General features: G+C 40.5%; 1 protein-coding gene across 1 annotated transcript in view; it reads left to right on the top strand.

Moving 5' to 3' along the window:
* The first annotated feature begins 2,101 nt into the window (after positions 1 to 2,101).
* TACR1 (tachykinin receptor 1) overlaps positions 2,102 to 21,726 on the top strand; it is a 96,626-nt gene continuing 77,001 nt past the window's right edge. Inside the window, exon 1 of the mRNA XM_030877684.2 lies at positions 2,102 to 3,103. Coding sequence (XP_030733544.1) covers positions 2,715 to 3,103 — 389 coding nt within the window. The 5' untranslated portion in view covers positions 2,102 to 2,714. The remainder of the gene's footprint in view (positions 3,104 to 21,726) is intronic.

Raw genomic sequence — 21,726 nt, forward strand, 5'->3', positions numbered from 1 at the left:
TTCAAATTATCATCTTGCCCCACTAATGGAGGATTAATAGATAAATCCTGATTTTTTAGCATTTATTTTAAATTTATTTATATTTAGCTTTTATTATTTACTTAGGATTTATTCTCTTTCTCCCCACCCCACCCCCAAGCATTGAGTAAAATTCCTTTAGAAAAAGTCAGGCTGTCTCCACCAGACAGGGAGAAAGAGGGAAAGATAGCCTTAAGACAGCTTGGGAGGAAAAATTAAAGGTGGACACACACATACATACTCACACTCTCTGTCAGCTCTGCGAGGTGGTGGAAGCAGAAGTGAGAGATCCAGAGTGGAAGAGAAGGTGTTCCCTTCCACAAGAAGGCTCTCCTTTGCTGCCTCTCTAAATGGGGTGGGGTGGGGCGGGATGGGGCAGGGTGAGCACTGTTCTCTTCAAGGTATCACTGGAGTTTTCTTTTCAGGGTTTAAGGGTGCTTGGAGGACCAGGCAGTGCAACATGCGATTCATATAAACGCTGAAATTCCAGGATTCAACAAAAGCAGAGTGAACTAGCAGATTCCCCGAAAGCGTCGGATTTTAGCCCAGCTTAAATCCAAGACAGGAATAAGGACACAGACCTACTAGAGAATGGACTTGAGAATATGGGAAGCGGGGAGGGTAAGCTGTGACAAAGCGAGAGAGTGGCATGGATATATATACACTACCAAACGTAAGGTAGATAGCTAGTGGGAAGCAGCCGCATAGCACAGGGAGATCAGCTCGGTGCTTTGTGACCGCCTGGAGAGGTGGGATAGGGAAGGTGGCAGGAGGGGAGACGCAGGAGGGAAGAGATGTGGGACCATGTGTATATGTATAACTGATTCACTTTGTTGTAAAGCAGAAACTAACACACCATTGTGGAGCAATTACACTCCAATAAAGATGTTAAAAACAAACAAACAAACAAACAAAAAACCTTTCTGAACATTAAAGCGCTTCCCTGGAGATACTTTTCTCCCTCGCAGGAGAAGCGCTCAGCCAGGCAGAACGAGTGCATAAACTCGGCTCCCAGTAGAGTGCCGGCTTACTCAAACCCGAGCTTCCGCGCCCATCTCAGCCCACATCCCACAGTTCCGAGTCCCCGCAGTGAAAGGTGTGGTATCGGGCAGAGGGGTAGATGGCCCCCAGAAAGGCTCGGAAGACTCGAGTGCCCACGGAACCTCATCTCCCAGGGCGTCTGGCTGGAACGCCCTCAGAACCTCAGTCCACCTCGGTTTCTGCGAAACGGTTGGCACCTACTGGCGAGCCCCTCCCAGCTTCTCCCAGCGCCCTGTACCAGCTTGGCCATTTGAAATGGTCTTGGACTAGGAGACGAGGCCTCGAAGCCCGCCAGGGGCGGGTCTGGGGTGGGGAGATAAGACGAGCAGACATGCCCTCCAGTATTTATGCAAACCTGGCAGCCGGGTGGGGAGAGGAGGAAGAGCCCCCGACCCCTTCGCAGGGAGCTCAGGCCAGTCCCCACCGCCTGCGCGGGGGCCTCATCTGGAGAGCGCTACTGGTGCTTTTCATGGGACAAGGGTGGCTGGGGAAGGTGTCCCCAAAGCTTAGAACCTATCACTGCTTCCCAGGGGAATCGGCCTGCTAGGGAAAGGAACTAGGTGTTTTGGGAGCGTTTCGGGCTGGAGCGAGGCCCGGAGCGCGCGCTGGCACGTCGCCCCCACACTTGGCCAACTCCGACCTCCAGAAGCAGGGGCCTCTGCAGAGCTATGGCAGCATTCCTGACCTCCCTGGATGTTGAGCGTCCATCGCTACAGCTCTTTCGCGAATCCTTCCTTTCCCCTTGGTTCATCTGGGGTTCTAGCTGCGGACCCCATCTGGCGCAGTTACTCCGAGGGGACCTAGCTAGCGCCCCCTCGAGGAGTGCGTGGGGAACCCGGCTTGCAGACTCTCACAGCAGGTAGCAGCAAAAGGCTTGGTGGCTGAGATGGTGCAGTGAGACTGTTGTTAACAGATGATGCAGCTGCAGCTCTGCGCAAGGGGACTGGCGAGCACGTAGCCAGGTACTGCCCCTTCCCAGTGACGTCTTTACAGTGGGTTATAAAGACCTCACGCGCAGCCTGCCAAGGTTCTGCTAACTCCCGAGCCGAGCAGGACCCGAGCCAAGAGGCGCCTACAAAGCTGCAGACGGTGGCGGCGGCGGCGGAGGCGGCTGTAGTGAAAGCAAAGGAAAAAATCTCCAGCTGGACGCAGGGCCCCAGAATTCCTGCCACAGGCTCTGAACTTTGACAGGTCGTGCTGTGACTAATACCTCCCACCCCCACCTTCGCCCCGAAGTCCTCACGCAGCACAGGACTTTGCCTTTCCCGCTGCAGATAGGAGGAATAGCAGTTGCAAGCAGCAGCAGGTGCAGTAAGGTGGAGGATCTCTGCTTCCTGGAACCGCGACCCGTGGAATTTCTTTCTCTTTTCCAGCTCAACGCAGGAGAGACGCTGTCTCCAGATTACAGAACTCAAGTGCTTTCTGAAGCTCAAAAGTGGAGGAATTCAAAGCCACCAAGGGTATACAGCACATCTAGAAGCTTTTATCTTAGCGTCAAGTCTTCTGCTTACAAGGAAAGAGTTCTGTCTAGAAAGAGCCTGCAGCCCTCCTGTCTTGGTTAAACAGGACTCTGACCCCAGGCGCTGGCTCAGGACCCTGCTGCAAAGGATTTGTGTGTGTGTACAGAGAGGAAGGTTTAATCGCTTAGCAGAAAAATGGATAACGTCCTCCCTGTGGACTCAGACCTCTTCCCAAACATCTCCACCAACACCTCGGAGCCCAACCAGTTTGTGCAGCCGGCCTGGCAAATTGTCCTTTGGGCAGCTGCCTACACAGTCATTGTGGTGACCTCCGTGGTGGGCAACGTGGTGGTGATGTGGATCATCTTGGCTCACAAGAGAATGAGGACAGTTACTAACTATTTCCTGGTGAACCTGGCCTTCGCAGAGGCCTCCATGGCTGCATTCAATACAGTGGTGAACTTCACTTATGCTGTCCACAACGAGTGGTACTATGGCCTGTTCTACTGCAAATTCCACAACTTCTTCCCCATTGCTGCTGTCTTTGCCAGTATCTACTCCATGACAGCTGTGGCCTTCGATAGGTGAGCTTGCCCTTTGTGGAAAAGGGGAAAAAATCCTTAAAGGAAGATAGCATTGCTATGCAGCTTCAGGGTTGGATAGTGCCTGGTTCAAGGTGGAGATTGGCCACCTGAACCCCTGGATTTATACTGACAGTCAGCTGAGTCAGTTGTTGATGGGATATTTTATCTTATCTCACGATTTTCTTTTCTATTTCTTTCTTTTTCTACTCTTTTTCACCCATCACCAGTCTCCCTTCCTTTATGTATACATCCTACCTTTTTTCTTCATTTCTCTCTTTTATTTTTCCCTTCTCCACTCATCTTCCTGACATTTTCCATTCAACTCCTACTTTGCTTCTTTCCATATATTCCTTCTCTCTTTTGCCTTTAATGCCTGAAGGGGATACCCAGGATGTGGCCAAGGGGCCAACCCCTGGCTAGGGCTTTGTGAATCCTTGCAGTAGCTATACAGCCTTTTGATACCTTCCAGTTTTAAGTACCCATAGGACAACTTTCTCATCTTCAATTTTTCCTGAATATTCAGGAGCTTTCTGCTCCCAACACAACTCTCCAATATTATTTGGATGTGAAAAGCATTTTATTAGAATCATAAAATACTCAGGATTCTAATTCAGCTCTCTCTATGCTGCTAGGGGTTCTCATTCAGAAATGAGAGGCAGCTATGCTGTTCTTAAGGATCCAGGAGTTTTTCTAAACTTCTCTGGCCATGTGAGGTCAATGTTTTTAGCCTCTCTACATCTACAGATAAACATGCTTGGCAAAGGCAATTAAAGGCAATTGAAAGCTCTTTCTTTCCCGCACCCAACAGGCTAGGGTTTCAGAAGCTGATTAAAAGTGAAAGTGTTGGCATTTTCACACATTAGAGCTACAGTTCTGGAATGAAAGTGTCCTCAGGTGGCATGATGGAAAATTGATCATTAGAGCACAACTCTATTTGTATTGACTTTTTGGTGGGTGTCCTAGGTCTCTAATGTGTATATCTCTGGGTGTACAAGTGTTAAATGTTTACCTAGGATGTGGAGGTATGTTTAAAACACCTACCACTGTGATTTTAAAATGGGTTCTTTTGATGGCCTTGCTGAGATAAATGAATATGAGAAGCCCAAAGAAGGAGCTAAGAGAAAAACTTCAAAAAATATCATTCCCAAATTACTGAATTCTTTTGTATAGAGATTTGCAATTGATTTGAGGTCTTTTGCAGGTTCTGTAGTCAATGATCACTTTTAAAATCAGAGAAAACTATGTTTTCTTTGCAGTGATGTCCAAATGCTAATTTTTAAGTTCCCTTTATGCAACTCTTAAGTGCTTAATATGTTGTGTGTAAAATAAGTTGTGGTGAATCAATTTATATTTTAAATGTAGAAGGGAAACCAATTACTCAAAGTGGTAGTGAAATGAATTCTTTTGTAAATTTATCTCTTATACTATTCTGGTTTTTAGATATTTGGTTTGCTGAAAGTGAGGTACCTGTAATCTTTCTGCACTAACTTGCTCTTTTAACTTCACATCAGCCCTCTTAAACTTAGAAAACTCACAGCATGATGTATAACTGATTATATGTGCAGTGAAACCTGGTGCCTTTTCGGCCTTACAAACGCTGTCTTGATTATCCCTAAATTAGAGGGGAAGTTGGTATTTTTACTGCATCAGGTACTTGTGTGAGCTCAAGGGAGACCTGACAGTCAGCATGAGCCCAAGCATTCAGTAGCTGATGGAACACCAGAGGACAGCTCTCTTGCTTTGGCTTACACAGAAATGACATGTTCCACAGCCCTTCTCTTTCCCTTTGAACTTAGAAGGTTAGGGGCAAGATACAGGGTCAAACTCTTCAGTGGGTTGGGCAAGGAGCCAGATTTTGACTGCCTTGACTCTGGCATCACAGGCTCCACTGTTTCTCTCCAGGCAAACCATAGACCCTGACCCTTCATGACACCTGCTCAGTGAGGTCAGAGGATCTCTGGTGTCAGAGTTGAGAGCAATGACAACAAGAAATGTCATCTGTGCCTGATGTGCAGATTATCAATGGCATGCTCAGGGTTAGAGTTCAAGGTAGAGTGAGGGATGATGCCTCAAGGCTGTGTCTCCAAGTCCTCCAAGTGCTCCTTCTGCTTTTCCTTGCTCAGCCTCATGAGCTGAGTAAATTAATCTCCTCAGGCCCTCTGATGAATCTAGCTCCACCACAGGCATGGTCATCCATTCTCTCCCAAGAATGCTTTAGAAAGGAAGAGACCTCGAGCTCTTTCCATATGAATGATTGCTTCTTTCTCCACCATGACAATGCAGACTTTGAGGAAATGTTAAATTATCTTTTTGTATGCTCCTTGAATTTTTAACAGATAACCTTTGAATCATATTAAAAATGAAAGCAACATGGTTTTCCAGATTATAAAATTAAACCTTGTTCATGAAGGACATAGAAACAAAAATACAAATCAACCATTAATTTGCAATGTAAAAATAACACCTGTTAACAGTTGAATTTCTTTTATGACTATTACACTACATAATTGAAGTCAGATTCTAGATAATTTTGTAACTTACTTTTTTCCATTGATATTAATGGAAAACATTAATAATATTTTCCCATGTTATTAAAATGTCTTCAGTCACATAATCATAGTGGCTTCCTATTATTCCATTTTTTGAATGTGCCATTATTACTTTAACCATCTCCCTAATGCTGGGAACCTAGGTGATGTCTAGATTGTTTTGCCATTATGATTAAGGTACTAATAAACATTTCTGTATGATAATTTTATTTTGCTTTCTTGATTATTTCTTTAGGGTAGATTTCCCAGAAGTAGAATTACTGGGTAAAATGAAATGAAATTTTTTAAAAATGCCATTGGTATTTTAATAGAAATTGCATTTAATCTGTAGATTTCCTTGGATAGTATGATCATTATAACAATATTAATTTTTCCAATTTGTGATCATGGTATATCTTTCCATCTGTTTGTGTCATCTTAAAGTTACTTCATCAGAGTTTTCTAGTTTTTGGAGTACAAAACTGTCTTAGTTAACTTTATTCTTAGGGATTTTATTCTTTTTGATGTGATTTTAAATAGGATTGTTTTCTCAATTTCTCTTTATGATAGTTCATTGCTATAACATAGAAACAGAACAGATTATTGTATATTAATTTGGAGGCTGCACCTTTACTGAATTAATTTATTAATTTGAATATTTATTGGTGGTGTCTTTAGGATTCTCTATGTATAATATCATGTCATCAGCAAACAGTGACAACTTTACTTGTTCCTTTCCAATTTTGATTCCTTTTATTTATTTTTCTTGTTTAATTGCTGTGTCTAGGACTTCTAATACTATGTTGAATAAAAGGGGCAAAAGTGGACATCCTTGCCTTGTTCCTGATCTTAGAGGAAATGCTTTCAGCATTTCACCATTAAGTATGATGTTAGTGGTGGGCTTGTCATATATGACCTTTATATGTTGAGGTACGTTCTCTCTATATCCACTTGTTGAGAGTTTTTATCATAAATGGATGTTAAATTTTGCCAAAAACTTTTCTACATCTAATGAATGAACTTATAATTTTTATTCTTCATTTGTTAACTTGGGTGTCACATTGACTGATTTGCTGATATTGAACCACCCTTGCAACCCTGTGATAGATTCCACTAGATCATAATGAATGGTACTATTAATGTATTGTCTAATTCGGTTTGCTAGCATTTTGTTCAGGATTTTTGCATCTATGTTCATCAGTGATATTGACCTGTATTTTACTTTTTTGTGTTATCTTTGTCTGATGTTGATATCAGGGTGATGCTGGCTTCATATAATGAATTTGGAAGTGTTCCTTCCTCTTGAGTATTTTGGAATAATTTGAGAAGGTTAGATGTTAGCTCTTCTTTAAATGTTTTGTAAAGTTCACCTGTGAAGCTGCCTGATTCTTCACTTTTGTTAGTTGGGAGTTTTAAAATTACTGATTCAGCTTCTCTACTGTTAATTTGTCTATTCATATTTTTTTATTTCTTCCTGATTCAGTCTTGGGAGATCATGCATTTCTAAGAATTTTCCATTTCTTCTAAGTTGTCCACTTTATTGGTGTATATTTTTCATAGTAATCTCTTATTACCCTTTGTATTTCTGAAGTATTTATCTGTAACTTCTCCTTTTTCATTTCTGATTTTGTTTATTTAGGTCCTCTCTCTTTTTCTCTTGATGAGTCTGGCTAAAGATTTATCAATTTTGTTTATCTTTTCAAAGAACCAGCTCTTAGTTTCATTGATCGTTCCTATTGTTTTTCAGTCTCTATTTCATTTATTTCTGTTCTGATATTTTTTATTTTTTTCCTTCCACTACTTTGGATTTTGTTTCTTTTTCTAGTTCCTTTAGGTTTAAGGTTAAATTATTTGTTCGAGATTTTTCTTGTTTCCTGATGTACACTTGTATAAACTTCCCTCTTGTAAATGTTTTTGCTGCACACCATAGATTTTGGATCCACTTTCAATTTCTCTCCAGGTATTTTTTATTTTCTCTTTGATTTCTTCAGTGACCCATTGGTTGTTTTCTAGCATATTGTTTAGACTCCATGTGTTTGTGTTTTTGCAGTTTTTTTCTTGTAGTTGATTTCTAGTCTCATACCATTGTGGTCAGAGTAGATGCTTGGAAACTTCCCTGGTGGTCCAATGATTAAGAATTCACCTTCCAATGCAGGGACACAGGTTTAATCCCTGGTTGGGGAACTTATATCCCACATGCTGCAGGGCAACTAAGCCCCAATGCCACAAGTACTGAGCCCGCATACTCTGGAGCCCGTAAGCCACAGCTAGAGAGAAACCCACATGCTGCAAATAGAGAAGTCTGTGTGCTGCAACAAAGAGACCGCACACCACAACTAAAGATCCCATATGTCACAACAAAGATCCTGCATGCTGCAACTAAGACCTGATGCAGCCAAATAAATAAATAAATAAAATAGTAAAAAAGAATAGATGCTTGATATGTTTTCAATTTTTCTAAATTTATTGATTGTTTTGTGGATCAGTATGTGATCTATTTTTAGAGAATGTTCCATGTGCCCTTGAAAAGAATGTGTGTTCTGCTACTTTTGGATGAAATGTTCTATATATGTCTATTAAGTTCATCTGATCTAATGTGTTGTTTCTCTAATGCATTGTTGCCAGTGTTTTCCTGTTGATTTGTGTCTCAAAGATCATCCATTAATGTAAGTGGGGTGTTAAGGTCCCCTTCTATTATTGTATAAGTATCAGTCCTTTATTCAGTGCTTTGCTCTTCTCCACTTCACTTAGTCCTTCACCTGGAGTTTTATTTTGTTCCCTCATTTGGAATATATTTCTTTGTTGTCTCATTTTGCCCAAGACTCTGTGTTTATTTGTATATATTGGTTAGGTCAGTTATTTTTTCCAGTGTTAGAGAAAAGAACTTATGTAGCAGATTCCATTGGGTACCAGTAGCACATTCCCCTTTGGACACTAGAGATATATTATCTTGGTGTGCCCTCTGTGTGGGCTGAATGGGCCCATCTGTTGTAGTGGGACCAACTACTGTGAGTGTGCTGGTTGGCAGAGCTGTTTTCCAACCCAGCTGGCTGCCAGTCCTGCCTTGTGTGTATGCTGCCAGTCACTAGTGGGTACATCCTGGTCCTGGGATGGCTGACTACATGTGCTGGGGGTCCCAGCCCTGATACTGGCCCACTAGTGGACAGGGTTATGGCCTTGGGTGTCCTGGAGCTACTGCAGTACTGCTGGTGAGCAGTGCTAAATTCCAGCATGGCTGTGTGTGCCAGGAGACCATGGGGCTGTTCCTAGTACATGGGTGGGTGGTATAGGGTCCAGCATGGTTGATTATGTGGCCCAGGAAGTCACTGGGCTGATCCTATCCTACTGGTGGGCATTTCTGGTTCCTGGCATAGTTGACTGCATAGCCCAGGGAGTCCCAGAGCTGGTTCTGGACTACTGGTGCATGGGACCTGGCTCCAGTGTTAATAGGCTAGAGGGAAGATGTCAAAATTGTCCTTGCCAGAACCAGTGTCCTTGTGGTAGAGTGAGCTCTCAAAAATAGCTGTCTTTAGAGACTTGCCAGCAAGATGGCAGAGTAGAAGGTTGAGAGCTTATCCCTTCTTACAAAAGCATCAAAATCAAAACTAACTGCTGAAAAAACATCTAAAAAACTAAAATGCTGGAACCTACCAAAAAAGATACCTTAAGTCCAAGACAAAAAAGAAGCCACAATGAGATAGTAGGAGGGGTGCAATTGCAATAAAAGCAAATCCCATACCCGCCAGATGGGTGGCCAACAAACCAGAAAACAATTATACCACAGAAGTTCTCCCACAGAAGTGAAAGTCCTGAGCCCCACATCAGGCTTCCCAGCCTGGGGGTCTGGCAATGGGAGGAGGAGTCCCAGAGAATCTGGCTTTGAGAGCCAGTGGGGTTTGATTGCAGGAATTCTACAGGACTGGAAGAAACAGAAGCTCTATTCTTGGAGGGGTCACCCAAGGTCTATTGTGCAGGAAGACCCAGGGAAAAAAGCAGTGACATCATAAGAGACTGGGCCAGAGCTACTTGCTAGTATTAGAGGGTCTCCTGCAGAGGCAGGGGGTGGCTGTGGCTCACTGCAGGGAGAAAAACACTGGCAGCAGAAGCTCTGGTGAGTATTCATTGGTATTAGCCCTTCTGGAGGCCACCATTTTCCCCCAAGACCTAGCCCCACCCAACAGACTTTAGGCTCTGGTGCTGGGATGCATCAGGCCAAACAACCAACAGGGCAGGAAAACAGCCCAACCTATCAGCAGACAGTCTGCTTAAAGTCTTCCTGAACACATCCCTGACACCAGAGGGAAAAGACCCAGCTCCACCCACCAGCAGACAGGAAAAGACCTAAAATAACAAACTCAAAACAATTCAGGAAATGGTAATAGAAAGATACATATCGATAATTACCTTAAATGTAAATGGATTAGATGTTCCCAACAAAAGACATAGACTGGCTGAATGGATACAAAAACAAGACCCATATATATGCTGTCCACAAGAGACCCACTTCAGACCTAGGGACACATAAACACTGAAAGTGACGTCATGGAAAAAGTTATTCCATTCAAATGGAAAACAAAGAAAGCTGGAGTAACAATTTTCATATCAGACAAAATAGACTTTAAAATAAAGACTATTAGAAGAAACAAAGAAGGACACTACAAAATGATCAAGGGATCAATCCAAGAAGAAGATATAACAATTGTAAATATTTACGCACCCAACATAGGTGAACTTCAATACCTAAGGAAAATACTAACAGCTATAAAAGGGGAAATCAACAGTAACACAATCATAGTAGGGACTTCTAACACCCCACTTTCACCAATGGACAGATCATCAAAAATGAAAATAAATAGGGAAACAGAAGCTTTAAATGATACTTTAAACAAGATGGACTAATTGACATTTATAGGACATTCCATCCAGAAACAACAGAATACACTTTCTTCTCAAGGGCTCATGGAATATTCTCCATGATAGATCATACACTGGGTCATAAATCAAGCTTTGATTAATTTAAGAAAATTGAAATCGTATCAAGTATCTTTTCCAACCACAGTGCTATGAGACTAGAAATCAATTACAGGAAAAAAATCTATAAAAAATACAAACACATGGACGGTAAACAATACACTACTTAATAACCAAGATATCATTGAAAAAATCAAAGAGTAAATCAAAAAATACCTAGAAACAAATGACAATGAAAACACCAAAACCTATTGAATGCAGCAAAAGCTGTTCTAAGATGGAAGTTTATAGCAATACAATCCTACCTTAAGAAATAAGAAACATCTCAATTAAACAACATAAACTTACAACTAAAGCAAATAGAGAAATAAGAACAAAAAAACCAAAGTTAGCAGAAAGAAAGAAGTCATAAAGATCATATCAGACATAAATGAAAACGAAATGAAGGAAACAATAACAAAGATCAATAAAACTGAAAGCTGGTTCATTGAGAAGATAAACAAAATTGATAAACCATTAGCCAGACTCATCAAGAAAAAAAGGGAGAAGACTCAAATCAATAGAATTAGAAATGAAAAAGGAGAAGTAACAACTGACAGTGCAGAAATACAAAGGATCATGAGGGATTACTACAAGCACCTATATGCCAATAAAATGGAAAACCTGGAAGAAATGGACAAGTTCTTAGAAAAGCGCAACCTTCCAAGACTGAACCAGGAAGAAATAGAAAATATAACCAGACAAATCACAAGCACTGAAATTGAGACTTTGATTAAAAATCTTCCAACAAACAAAAGCCCAGGACCAGAAGGCTTCACGGGAGAATTCTCTAAAATATTTAGAGAAGAGCTAACACCTATCCTTCTAAAAATCTTCTAAAATATAGCAGCAGGAGGAACACTCCCAAACTCATTCTCTGAGGTCACCATCACCATGATAACAAAAACAGACAAAGATGTCACAAAGAAAGAAAACTACAGGTCAATATCACTGATGAACATAGATGTAAAAATCCTGAAGAAAATGCTAGCAAACAGAATCCAACAGCACATTAAAATGATCATACAGCATGATCAAGTGAGATTTATCCCAGGAATGCAAGGATTCTTGAATACACGCAGGTGAATCAACGTGATAAACAATATTAGCAGATTGAAGGAGAAAACCGTATGATCATCTCAATAGATAAAGAAAAATCTTTCAACAAAGTTCAATACACTTTTATGATAAAAAATCCTCCAGAAAGCAGGCATAGAGGGAACTTACCTCAACACAATAAAGGCCATATATGACAAACACACAGCTAACACCATTCTCAATGGTGGAAAGCTGAAACCATTTCCTCTAAGATGAGGAATAAGACAAGGTTGTCCACTCTCACCACTATTATTCAACATAGTATTGGAAGTTTTAGCCACAGCAGTCAGAGAAGAAAAAGAAATAAACGGAATCCAAATAGGAAAAAATGAAGTAAAGCTATCATTCTTTGCAGATGACATGATACTATATATAGACAATCCTACAGATGCTACCAGAAAACTACTAGAGCTAATCAATGAATTTGGTGAAGTAGCAGGATACAAATTAATACACAGAAATCTCCTGCATTCCTACACACTAATGAGTGAAAAATCTGAAAGAGAAATTAAGGATGCAGTCCCATTTACCATTGCAACAAAAGGAATAAAATACCTAGGAATAAACCAACCTAAGGAGACAAAAGACCTGTATGCAGTAAACTATAAGACACTGATGAAAGAAATTAAAGATGATACAAATAGATGGAGAAATATACCATGTTATTGGACTGGAAGAGTCAATGTTGTGAAAATGACTATACTACCCATAGCAATCTACAGATTCAGTGCAATCCCTATCAAACTACCAATGGCATTTTTCACAGAACTAGAACAAAAAATTTCACAATTTGTATGCAAATGCAAAAGACCCCAAATAGCAAAAAACAACTTGAGGAAAAAGCGGAGCTGGAGCAAACAGGCTCTCAGGCTTCAGATTATACTACAAAGCTACAGTAATCAGGAGAGTATGGTACTGGCACAAAACCAGAAATATAGATCAATGGAACAGGATAGAAAGCACAGAGATAAACCCATGTATATATGGTCACCTTATTTTTAATAAAGAAAGCAAGAGTATACAATGGAGAAAAGACTGTCTCTTCAGTAAGTGGTGCTGGGAAAACTGGACAGCTACCTGTAAAAGAATGAAATTAGAACACTCCTTAACACTATACACAAAAATAAACTCAAAATGGATTAAAGACCTAAATGTAAGGCCAGACACTATAAAACTCTTAGAGGAAAACATAGGCAGAACACTCTATGACATGAATCACAGCAAGATGCTTTTGGACCCACTTCCTAGAGAAATGGAAATAAATCAAAAATAAACAAGTGGGACCTTATGAAACTTAAAAGCTTTTACACAGCAAAGGAAACCATAAACAAGGCAAAAAGGCAACCCTCATAATTGGAGAAAATATTTGCAAATGAAGCAACAGACAAAGGATTAATCTCCAAATTTACAAGCAGCTCATACAGCTCAATATCAAAAAAAACACAAAAAAACTACCCAGTCCAAAAATGGGCAGAAGACCTAAATAGACATTTCTCCAAAGAAGATGTACGGATTGCCAACAAACATGAAAGGATGCTCAACATCACTAATCGTTAGAGAAATGCAAATCAAACTTCAATGGGGTATCACCTCACACCAGTCAGAATGGCCATCAGCAAAAAATCTACAAACAATAAATGCTGGAGAGGGTGTGAAGTAAATGGAACCCTCTTACGCTGTTGGTGGGAATGGAAATTGATACAGCCAGTATGGAGAACAGTATGGACGTTCCCTAAGAAACTAAAATTATAACTACCGTATGACCCAGCAATCTCACTACTGGGCATATACCCTGAGAAAACCATAATTCCAAATGAGTCGTGTAACACAATGTCCATTGCAGCTCTATTTACATTAGCTTGGACATGGAAGCAACCTAAGTGTCCATCAAAAGATGAATGGAATAAGAAGATGTGGCACATATATACAATGGAATATTACTCAGCAATAAAATAAAACGAAACTGAGTTATTTGTAGTGAGGTGGAAGGACCTAGAGACTGTCATACAGAGTGAAGTAAGTCATAAAGAGTAAAATAAGTACCGTATGGTAACACATATATATGGAATCTAAAAAAAGAGAAGAAAATGGTTCTGAAGAACCTAGGGGCAGGACAGGAATAAAGACACAGATGTAGAGAATGGATTTGAGGACATGGGGAGGGGGAAGGGTAAGCTGGGACGAAGTGAGAGAGTGGCATTGACTTCTTTATACTACCAAATGTAAAATAGATAGCTAGTGGGATGCAGTCGCAAAGCACAGGGAGTTCAGCTTGGTGCTTTGTGACCACCTAGAGGGGTGGGATAAGGAGGGTGTGAGGAAGACACAAGGTGGAGGAGATATGGGGATATATGTATATATATATAGCTGATTCACTTTGTTATAAAGCAGAATGTAACCACCTTTGTAAAGCAATTATACTCCAATAACGTTGTTAAAAAAATTAAAAGATCAAAAGCTGGTTTTTGCAAAGATAAATAGAATTGATAAACCTTTATCCAAACTCATCAAGAAATAAAGGGAGAGGGCTCAAATCAATAAAATTAGAAATGAATAAGGAGAAGTTGCAACGGACACCACAGAAATACAAAGGATCATAAGAGACTATTACAAGCAACTATGTGCCAATAAAATGCACAGCCTGGAAGAAATGGACAAATTCTTAGAAAGGTACAATCTCCCAAGTCTGAACCCAGAAGCAATAGAAAATATGAACAGACAAATCACAAGTACTGAAATTGAAACTGTGATTTAAAAACTCCCAATAAACAAAATTCCAGGACCCAATGGCTTCACAGGAGAATTCTATCAAACGTTTAGAGACAAGTTAACACTTATCACTCTCAAGCTCCTCCAAAAACTTGCAGAGGAAGGAATAATTGCAAACTCATTCTATGAGGCCGCCATCACACTGATACCAAAACCAGACAAAGATACCACAGAAAAAGAAAATTATAGGCCAATATGACTGATGAACATAGATGTAAAAAATCCTCAGGAAAATACTAGCAATCCAAATCCAACAATACATTATGATGTACTCCATGATCAAGTGAGATTTATCCCAGGGATGCAAGGATTTTTCAATATCCACAAATCAATCAGTGGGATACACCACATAACAAATTGAGGAATAAAACCCATATGATCATCTAAATAGATACAGAAAACCTTTTGACAAATTCAACACCCATTTATGATTAAAAAAAAAAAACCTCCAGAAAGTAGGCATAGAGGGAACTTACCTCAACTTAATAAAGGCCATAAATGACAAACCTACCACTAACATCATGCTCACTGGTGAAAAGCTGAAAGCATTTCCTCTAAGATCGGGAACAAGACAAGGATGTCCAATCTCACCACTTTTATTCAACATAGTTTTGGAAGTCCTTGCCATGGCATTAAAGCAGAAAAAGAATAAGATAAATGCAAACTGGAAAGGAAGAAGTAAAACTCTCACAGTTTGCAGATGACACGATACTATACGTAGATAATCCTAAAGATGCCACCAGTAAAATACTAGAGCTCATCAATGAATTTGGTAACGTTTCAGGATACAAAATTAATACACAGAAATCTCTTGCACTTCTCTACAGTAACAACAACAAAAGATCAGAAAGAGAAATTAAAGAAACAATCCCATTTACCATCACATCAAAAAGAATAAAATACCTAGGAATATAACTACCTAAGGATACAAAGGACCTGTACTCCAAAAACTGTAAGATGCTGATGAAAGTAATTGAAGGTGGCACAAACAAATGGAAAGATATACCATGTTCTGGATTGAAAGAATCAATAATGTCAAAAAGACTACTACCCAAGGCAATCTACAGAGTCAATGCCATCCCTATCAAATTACGAATGGCATTTTTCACAGAACTAGAACAAAGTATGTTAAAATTTGTATGGAGGCACAAAAGACACCGAATATCCAAAGCAATCTTGAGGGAAAAAACGGAGCTAGAGGAATCAGGCTCCTTGACTTTAGACTATACTATGAAACTACAGTCATCAAAACAGTATAGTACTGGCACAAAACCAGAAATATAGATCAATGGGATAGGATAGAAAGCCCAGAAGTAAACCCATGCACCTATGGTCAATTAATCTCTGACAATGGAAGCAAGACTATACAATGGAAGAAAGTCTCTTCAATAAATGATGCTGGGAAAACTGGACATCCACATGTAAAAAAATGAACTTAGAACATTCTTTAACACCATATACAAAAACAAACTCAAAATGGATTAAAGCCTAAATGTAAGACTGGTTACTATAAAACTCTTAGAGGAAAATTAGGCAGAACATACTTTGACATAAATCACAGCAATATCTTTTTTGATATGTCTCCTAGACAGATCAAAAATAAACAAATGGACCTAATTAAACTCAAAACCTTTTGCACAGCAAAGAAAACCATGGACAAAACAAAAAGACAACCCACAGAATGGGAGAAAGTATTTGCAAACAATGCAATGACAAGGGATCAGTCTCCAAAATTTACAAACAGCTCATGTAACTCAATATGAAAAAAACAAACAACCCAATCAAAAAATGGGCTGAAGACCTAAACAGACATTTCTCCAAAGAAGACGTACAGATATCCAAGAGGCACATGAAAAGATGTTCAATATCACTAAGTATTAGAGAAATACAAATCAAAACTACAATGAGATATCACCTCACACTTGTCAGTATGGCCATCATCAAAAAATCTACAAACAGTAAATACTGGAGATGGTGTGGAGAAAAGGGAACCCTCCTACACTGTTGGTGGGAATGTAAATTGGTACAGCCACTGTGGAGAACAGTATGGAGGTTCCTTAAGGGACTAAAAATAGAGCTACCATATGATCCAGTAATCCCACTCTTCGGCATATATCCAGAGAAAAACATGGTTCAAAAAGATACATGCACCCCAATGTTCATTGTAGCACTGTTTACAATAGCCAGGACATGGAAGCAACCTAAATGTCCATCAACAAATGAATACATAAAGAAGATGTAGTATATATGAAATGGAATATTATTTAGTCATTACGAAGAATGAAATAATGTGATTTGCAGCAACATGGATGGACCTGGAGATTATCATAGTAAGTGAAGTCAGACAGGGAAAGACAAATACCATATGATATCGCTTATATGCAGAATCTTTAAAAAATGATACAAATGAACTTATTTACAAAACAGAAACAGAGAAGGAACTTATGGTTACCAGAGGTGAAGGGTGGGTGGGAGGGATAGATTGGGAGTTTGGGATTAACATGTACATACTACTCTTGTATTTAAAATGGATAACCAACAAGTACCTACTGTATAGCACAGGGAACTCTGCTTAATGCTCTGTAATAATGTAAATGGGAAAAGAATTTTAAAAAAGAATAGACACATGCATATGTATAACTGAATCACTTTGCTATACACCTGAAACTAACAAAACATTGTTAATCAACTATGCTCCAATAGAGTAAAATAAAAATTTAAAAAAAACCCCACAGAGATTGATATCTGGATGTGAATGATCCAGAGCCTATTAAATGTTAACCTACCCATACCAGCTACCCCAGCTCCTTTGAAAGCTTCCATTATAGAAAGTGGGATTGCTTAAAAGCCTTCATTACAAACAGATTGGTAGATTAAAATACCAGCATCCCTACTGACATCAGGTGGTGTGTGGTTTTAACTTGTTTGCCGTTCCTTTTGTTTGTTTTTAATATGGAATAAATATCTTTGCCCATTTTTAAAAAAATGGCTGCCTTGATTGTCTATGTCTCCAGTGGGAGTCCCAGTTCCCTCTTGCCTCTCTGAGGGGCTCTCTAAGATCAACAAGTGGGTCTGACCTGGTCTCCTTTCAAATTACTGCTTCTGCAGTGGGTCTCAGAGAGTGTGAAATTTTGCATGTACCCTTCAAGCCCAGAGTCTGTTTCCCAAAGGCCTCCAGCTCTCCCATATGCAAACTTGGTTAGCCTTCAAACCCCGATGTTTGGGGACTCACCTTCCAAGTAAAGGACCTCTGGGATTGGGAGCCCTCTGTGGGGCTTGGACCCCTCACTCCTTGGGAAGAACCTCTTCAATTGTGATTATCCTCCTATTTGTTGGTCAGCTCGCCAGGATTGTGGATCTTGACTATACCATGTCTTTGCCCCCCATCCCACCTGTCTCCTTGTGGTTCCTTCTTTATATATTTAGATGTGGAAAATCTTTTTGGTTCATCTTCATGTCATTCTCACTAATTTTGGTGTGTCCATGGGAGGAGTTGAGCTCAGGGTCTTCCTACTCTGTCATCTTGGCTGTTCCTCAAAACACTCAGGATATTATATTTGGTTTAGACCTTTACTGCATTTTACCCATAGTCCATTTCAGTCTTTAGTCATGTATACTTTTATGGTAACCCTGGCTGGAGACTCTACATCTGAATCATATTTGACCACATGGGTCCACCTGAATAGGACAACTTGGACAATAGTCAGCCACATCCCCTCCTTCAATTCACTCTAAATTGTCACAGGCTCTTGGTTTCATCTGTCTTTGTACCCATTTCTTATGGTCTTGTTTACTGAAATCTTGTTGTTATTTGGTACTTTTTGAAATGAGTCCACCAACAGTGTTATGAATCTACTTGGGCTTGGAGGCAAAAAATTCATGCTATTTAGAGTTGTACATAACAGCAGTGAGAACGTGAGAGGCTCTGCCATTACCACAATGATTTAGTAGATGACTCTGTGTCATCTCTATTGGCTGCTCAAAGACCTCTTTGGTTATAAGTTGTGAGATTTGTCTTAGTTGAGTAGATAAAGTTGCTGGTCAAATGATCTGGCTAAATAAGTTCCCTGAATTTTGATGATTAAGGAAATGTCCTGGAAGAAAACCCCAACTGATGAAATGTTAGTGACCTCAGGTAGAAGGACTATGTGCTCCTTATAATGGAAGGGAGGGGAGTAGGAGAAAGGATGAAGTGACCTCTTGTTCAGAGGAAGAGCCAAAGGGTGATGCCATGTAGAAAGACTGAGTTTTGTTTTGTACAGTTCCCAACATGCTGGTCAATGCAGAATTTATTTGACAAATAATTATTGAGAATTTAAGGGCTTAATGTCAAGATCTAGGAAATTCTGAAGACCTGGGTCCAGTGAGATCACTCCTGCAGGATGATCCTGGATGTCTGTACAACAGAAAACACTGAGCAATAATTATTCTCACATATGTTCAGACTGGGAGAAACAAAGGTATAATATGCATGTACTTCTCCTGCTGCATGTATTTTTATTCAACAACCATTTACAGAGCCCCTGCCATGTGCCAAGAAATTTGTATATTCATTTATTAAATTAAGCTTTCATTGAGTATTTACTATATCCTAGGCACTGAGGAAGCCAAGGATACCAGCATGAATAAGTCACAGCAACTACCATCCTCAAAGAATCTGTGGAGGATAAAGAGAGAAGAGATAGCCATGCTCTTAGCTGTCACCCCTCCTGGTCATTTGAACCCAGGGAGATGCAGTCCCTCAAAGGAAACTTGTACCATCACAGGAAGAAGTGAGTGTGGATAAGGGAGAGCAAGGACTGGAATTGGAAGGGAAATGTAGAAGAAGGATGTGGTGAGACAGATATCCTAGTAGAGGAAAGACATTCTGTTTGCCAAATGACTTAGGGCTGGTATAGGTGAAAGTTATGAGAATACTGCAGCTTGTCAGAAGATTGGAATTCTTTCTCACAATAGGATTGTTTCATTCTGTGTTTTTAAAAATGTGCAGGCTTATATTTTGCCAGACTTAAAGCACTATATGGAGAGTTCATTTTATAAAGCAAAATTATGCAAGAGGAAGACAGCACCTCAAGTTTTCATCAGAGAGGCTACATACAATTCAAATCAGAGCTCATGGCCCACCACGGGACTGAAACAACCTGAAGTGGAGAACATAATCTACATCCCACACAGCCTCCAGACAGTCTCTCTGGTAGCCTGATGATTAATGCATAAACTAGAAAGACATTTCATTGACTGCCTTCTAGTCCCATGAGCGCAATGTAGTCAATAAATATTTATTGAATGTAATTTCCAGGGGCTTGCAGCACTTACTCTGTGATAACTTACAAGCGAATAAGCAAGAATTGTTCAGGGTGGTTACAAATAAATATATAAATGTATGTTAATGGAATCCAAAATACAAATGGACAGTAAGAAAGGAAATATGTATCCTTCTGCAGACAAGTCATCCAAGTGGTACTAGATTTAGGGTAAATAAGAAAGAAGTGCATTACACAAACCCCAGAAGTGAGAATTGCAAGAGAGAGAAAGAAGAAAGAAAAAAAGGGAGGAGGGAGATTTATAAATGGCTCTATTTCATACAAATGAAAATATATACATTTTTAAAGTCAATCTTTTTTAGTCTCTCTGGCTTTATGTGTACAATACTTTTATCTGTCACTGAAATAGCGCCTACACTCAGGAAATGGCAGAGTTAACTGAAATGGGCTTCCAAATTACAATTTTTGCAATAAAAATAAAATATGGCTTTCTGCCACCCATTTGGAGCTACAGCACTGATATGCTTATGCGATCCCCCTTAAGCCCCAGTCACATTAGATTCTGAGCCATGTATCACCAATTCGGCCATGAGGATGACTGTTAGGTTAAATTTATTAAAGTCTGAACATTTATTCTGAGTTAAAAGTAAGTTAAAAATTTGCATTTGAAATAATATCCAAAAGAGACAGTGTAATCACCACATTCTCCCTTGTGCATCCTCTCTAAGCTCCTGTGAAGTCTGAGAATGCACAGACACAGTGAAAGCAGGAGCCTGGGAGGTGCTGAAGCTGAGACAGGCATCTTCACGGCTGCATGTCCAGCTTTGTAGGGGAAAGATCTTGTCTCTGGGAAATGCTTCAGTAAGCAATTCTACAATTTTAATACAAACACTCAAAAGAGACTCTAGTCATGACCAACCAGGTCCAGCCCTTCAGCAAATTGGAAAGAAGACAATAGTGATTGCACAAATCCACATCCACTGGCTCTGATTCTAGGATTGCCACAACAACCCCATGACTAAAGAGGAAACAAAGGTTTCATTGCTGTCAGGCAGCAGGAAAGAGGCAGAACCAAGAGGGAAATCAAGACTTCTCAGGATTCTTTTCAGGATACCACCCCAAGTATAGAAGGTCATCAGGTCTGCAGTACACTGGACCTCCGTTGGAAGTAGCCAGACAATGCTTGATTCACTGCAGGTTGAGAGTTGTCTTTGCCTTCTTTCTTTCTTTATTTTTTTTGCGGTACGCGGGCCTCTCACTGTTGTGGCCTCTCCCGCCGCAGAGCACAGGCTCCGGACGCGCAGGCTCAGCGGCCATGGCTCACGGGCCCAGCTGCTCCGCGGCATGTGGGATCTTCCCGGACCAGGGCACGGACCCGTGTCCCCTGCATCGACAAGCGGACTCTCAACCACTGCGCCACCAGGGAAGCCCTGCCCTTTCTTTCTTATATATAAATTTATTTATTTATTTTTGGTTGCGTTGGGTCTTCCTTGTTGCGTGCGGGCATTCTCTAGTTGCGGCAGGCAGAGGCTACTCTTCGTTGGGGTGCGTGGGCTTATTACAGTGGCTTCTCTTGTTGCGGAGCACGGGCTCTAGGCACGCGGGCTTCAGTAGTTGTGGCGTGTGGGCTCAGTATTTGTGGTTCACGGGCTCTACAGCACAAGCTCAGTAGTTGTGATGCACAGGTTTAGTTGCCCCGTGGCATGTGGCATCTTCCCGAACCAAGGCTCAAACCCGTGTCCCCTGCATTGGCAGGCAGATTCTTAACCACTGTGCCACCAGGGAAATCCCTGTCTTTGCCCTTTCAATGCTCTGTAGATGGTAGTTGAGTAACAGACTTTATAGCCACCAAATCAACCAGGGAAATTTGCCCAGAGATTTATAGATTACTACTCACCTCCACCACAATATCTTTTGCAAGTCTATTCCTAATTCCGCTCTCTCCTGACTTCAA

Source organism: Globicephala melas, chromosome 12 (assembly GCF_963455315.2).
Source record: "Globicephala melas chromosome 12, mGloMel1.2, whole genome shotgun sequence".
Taxonomy (NCBI): domain Eukaryota; kingdom Metazoa; phylum Chordata; class Mammalia; order Artiodactyla; family Delphinidae; genus Globicephala; species Globicephala melas.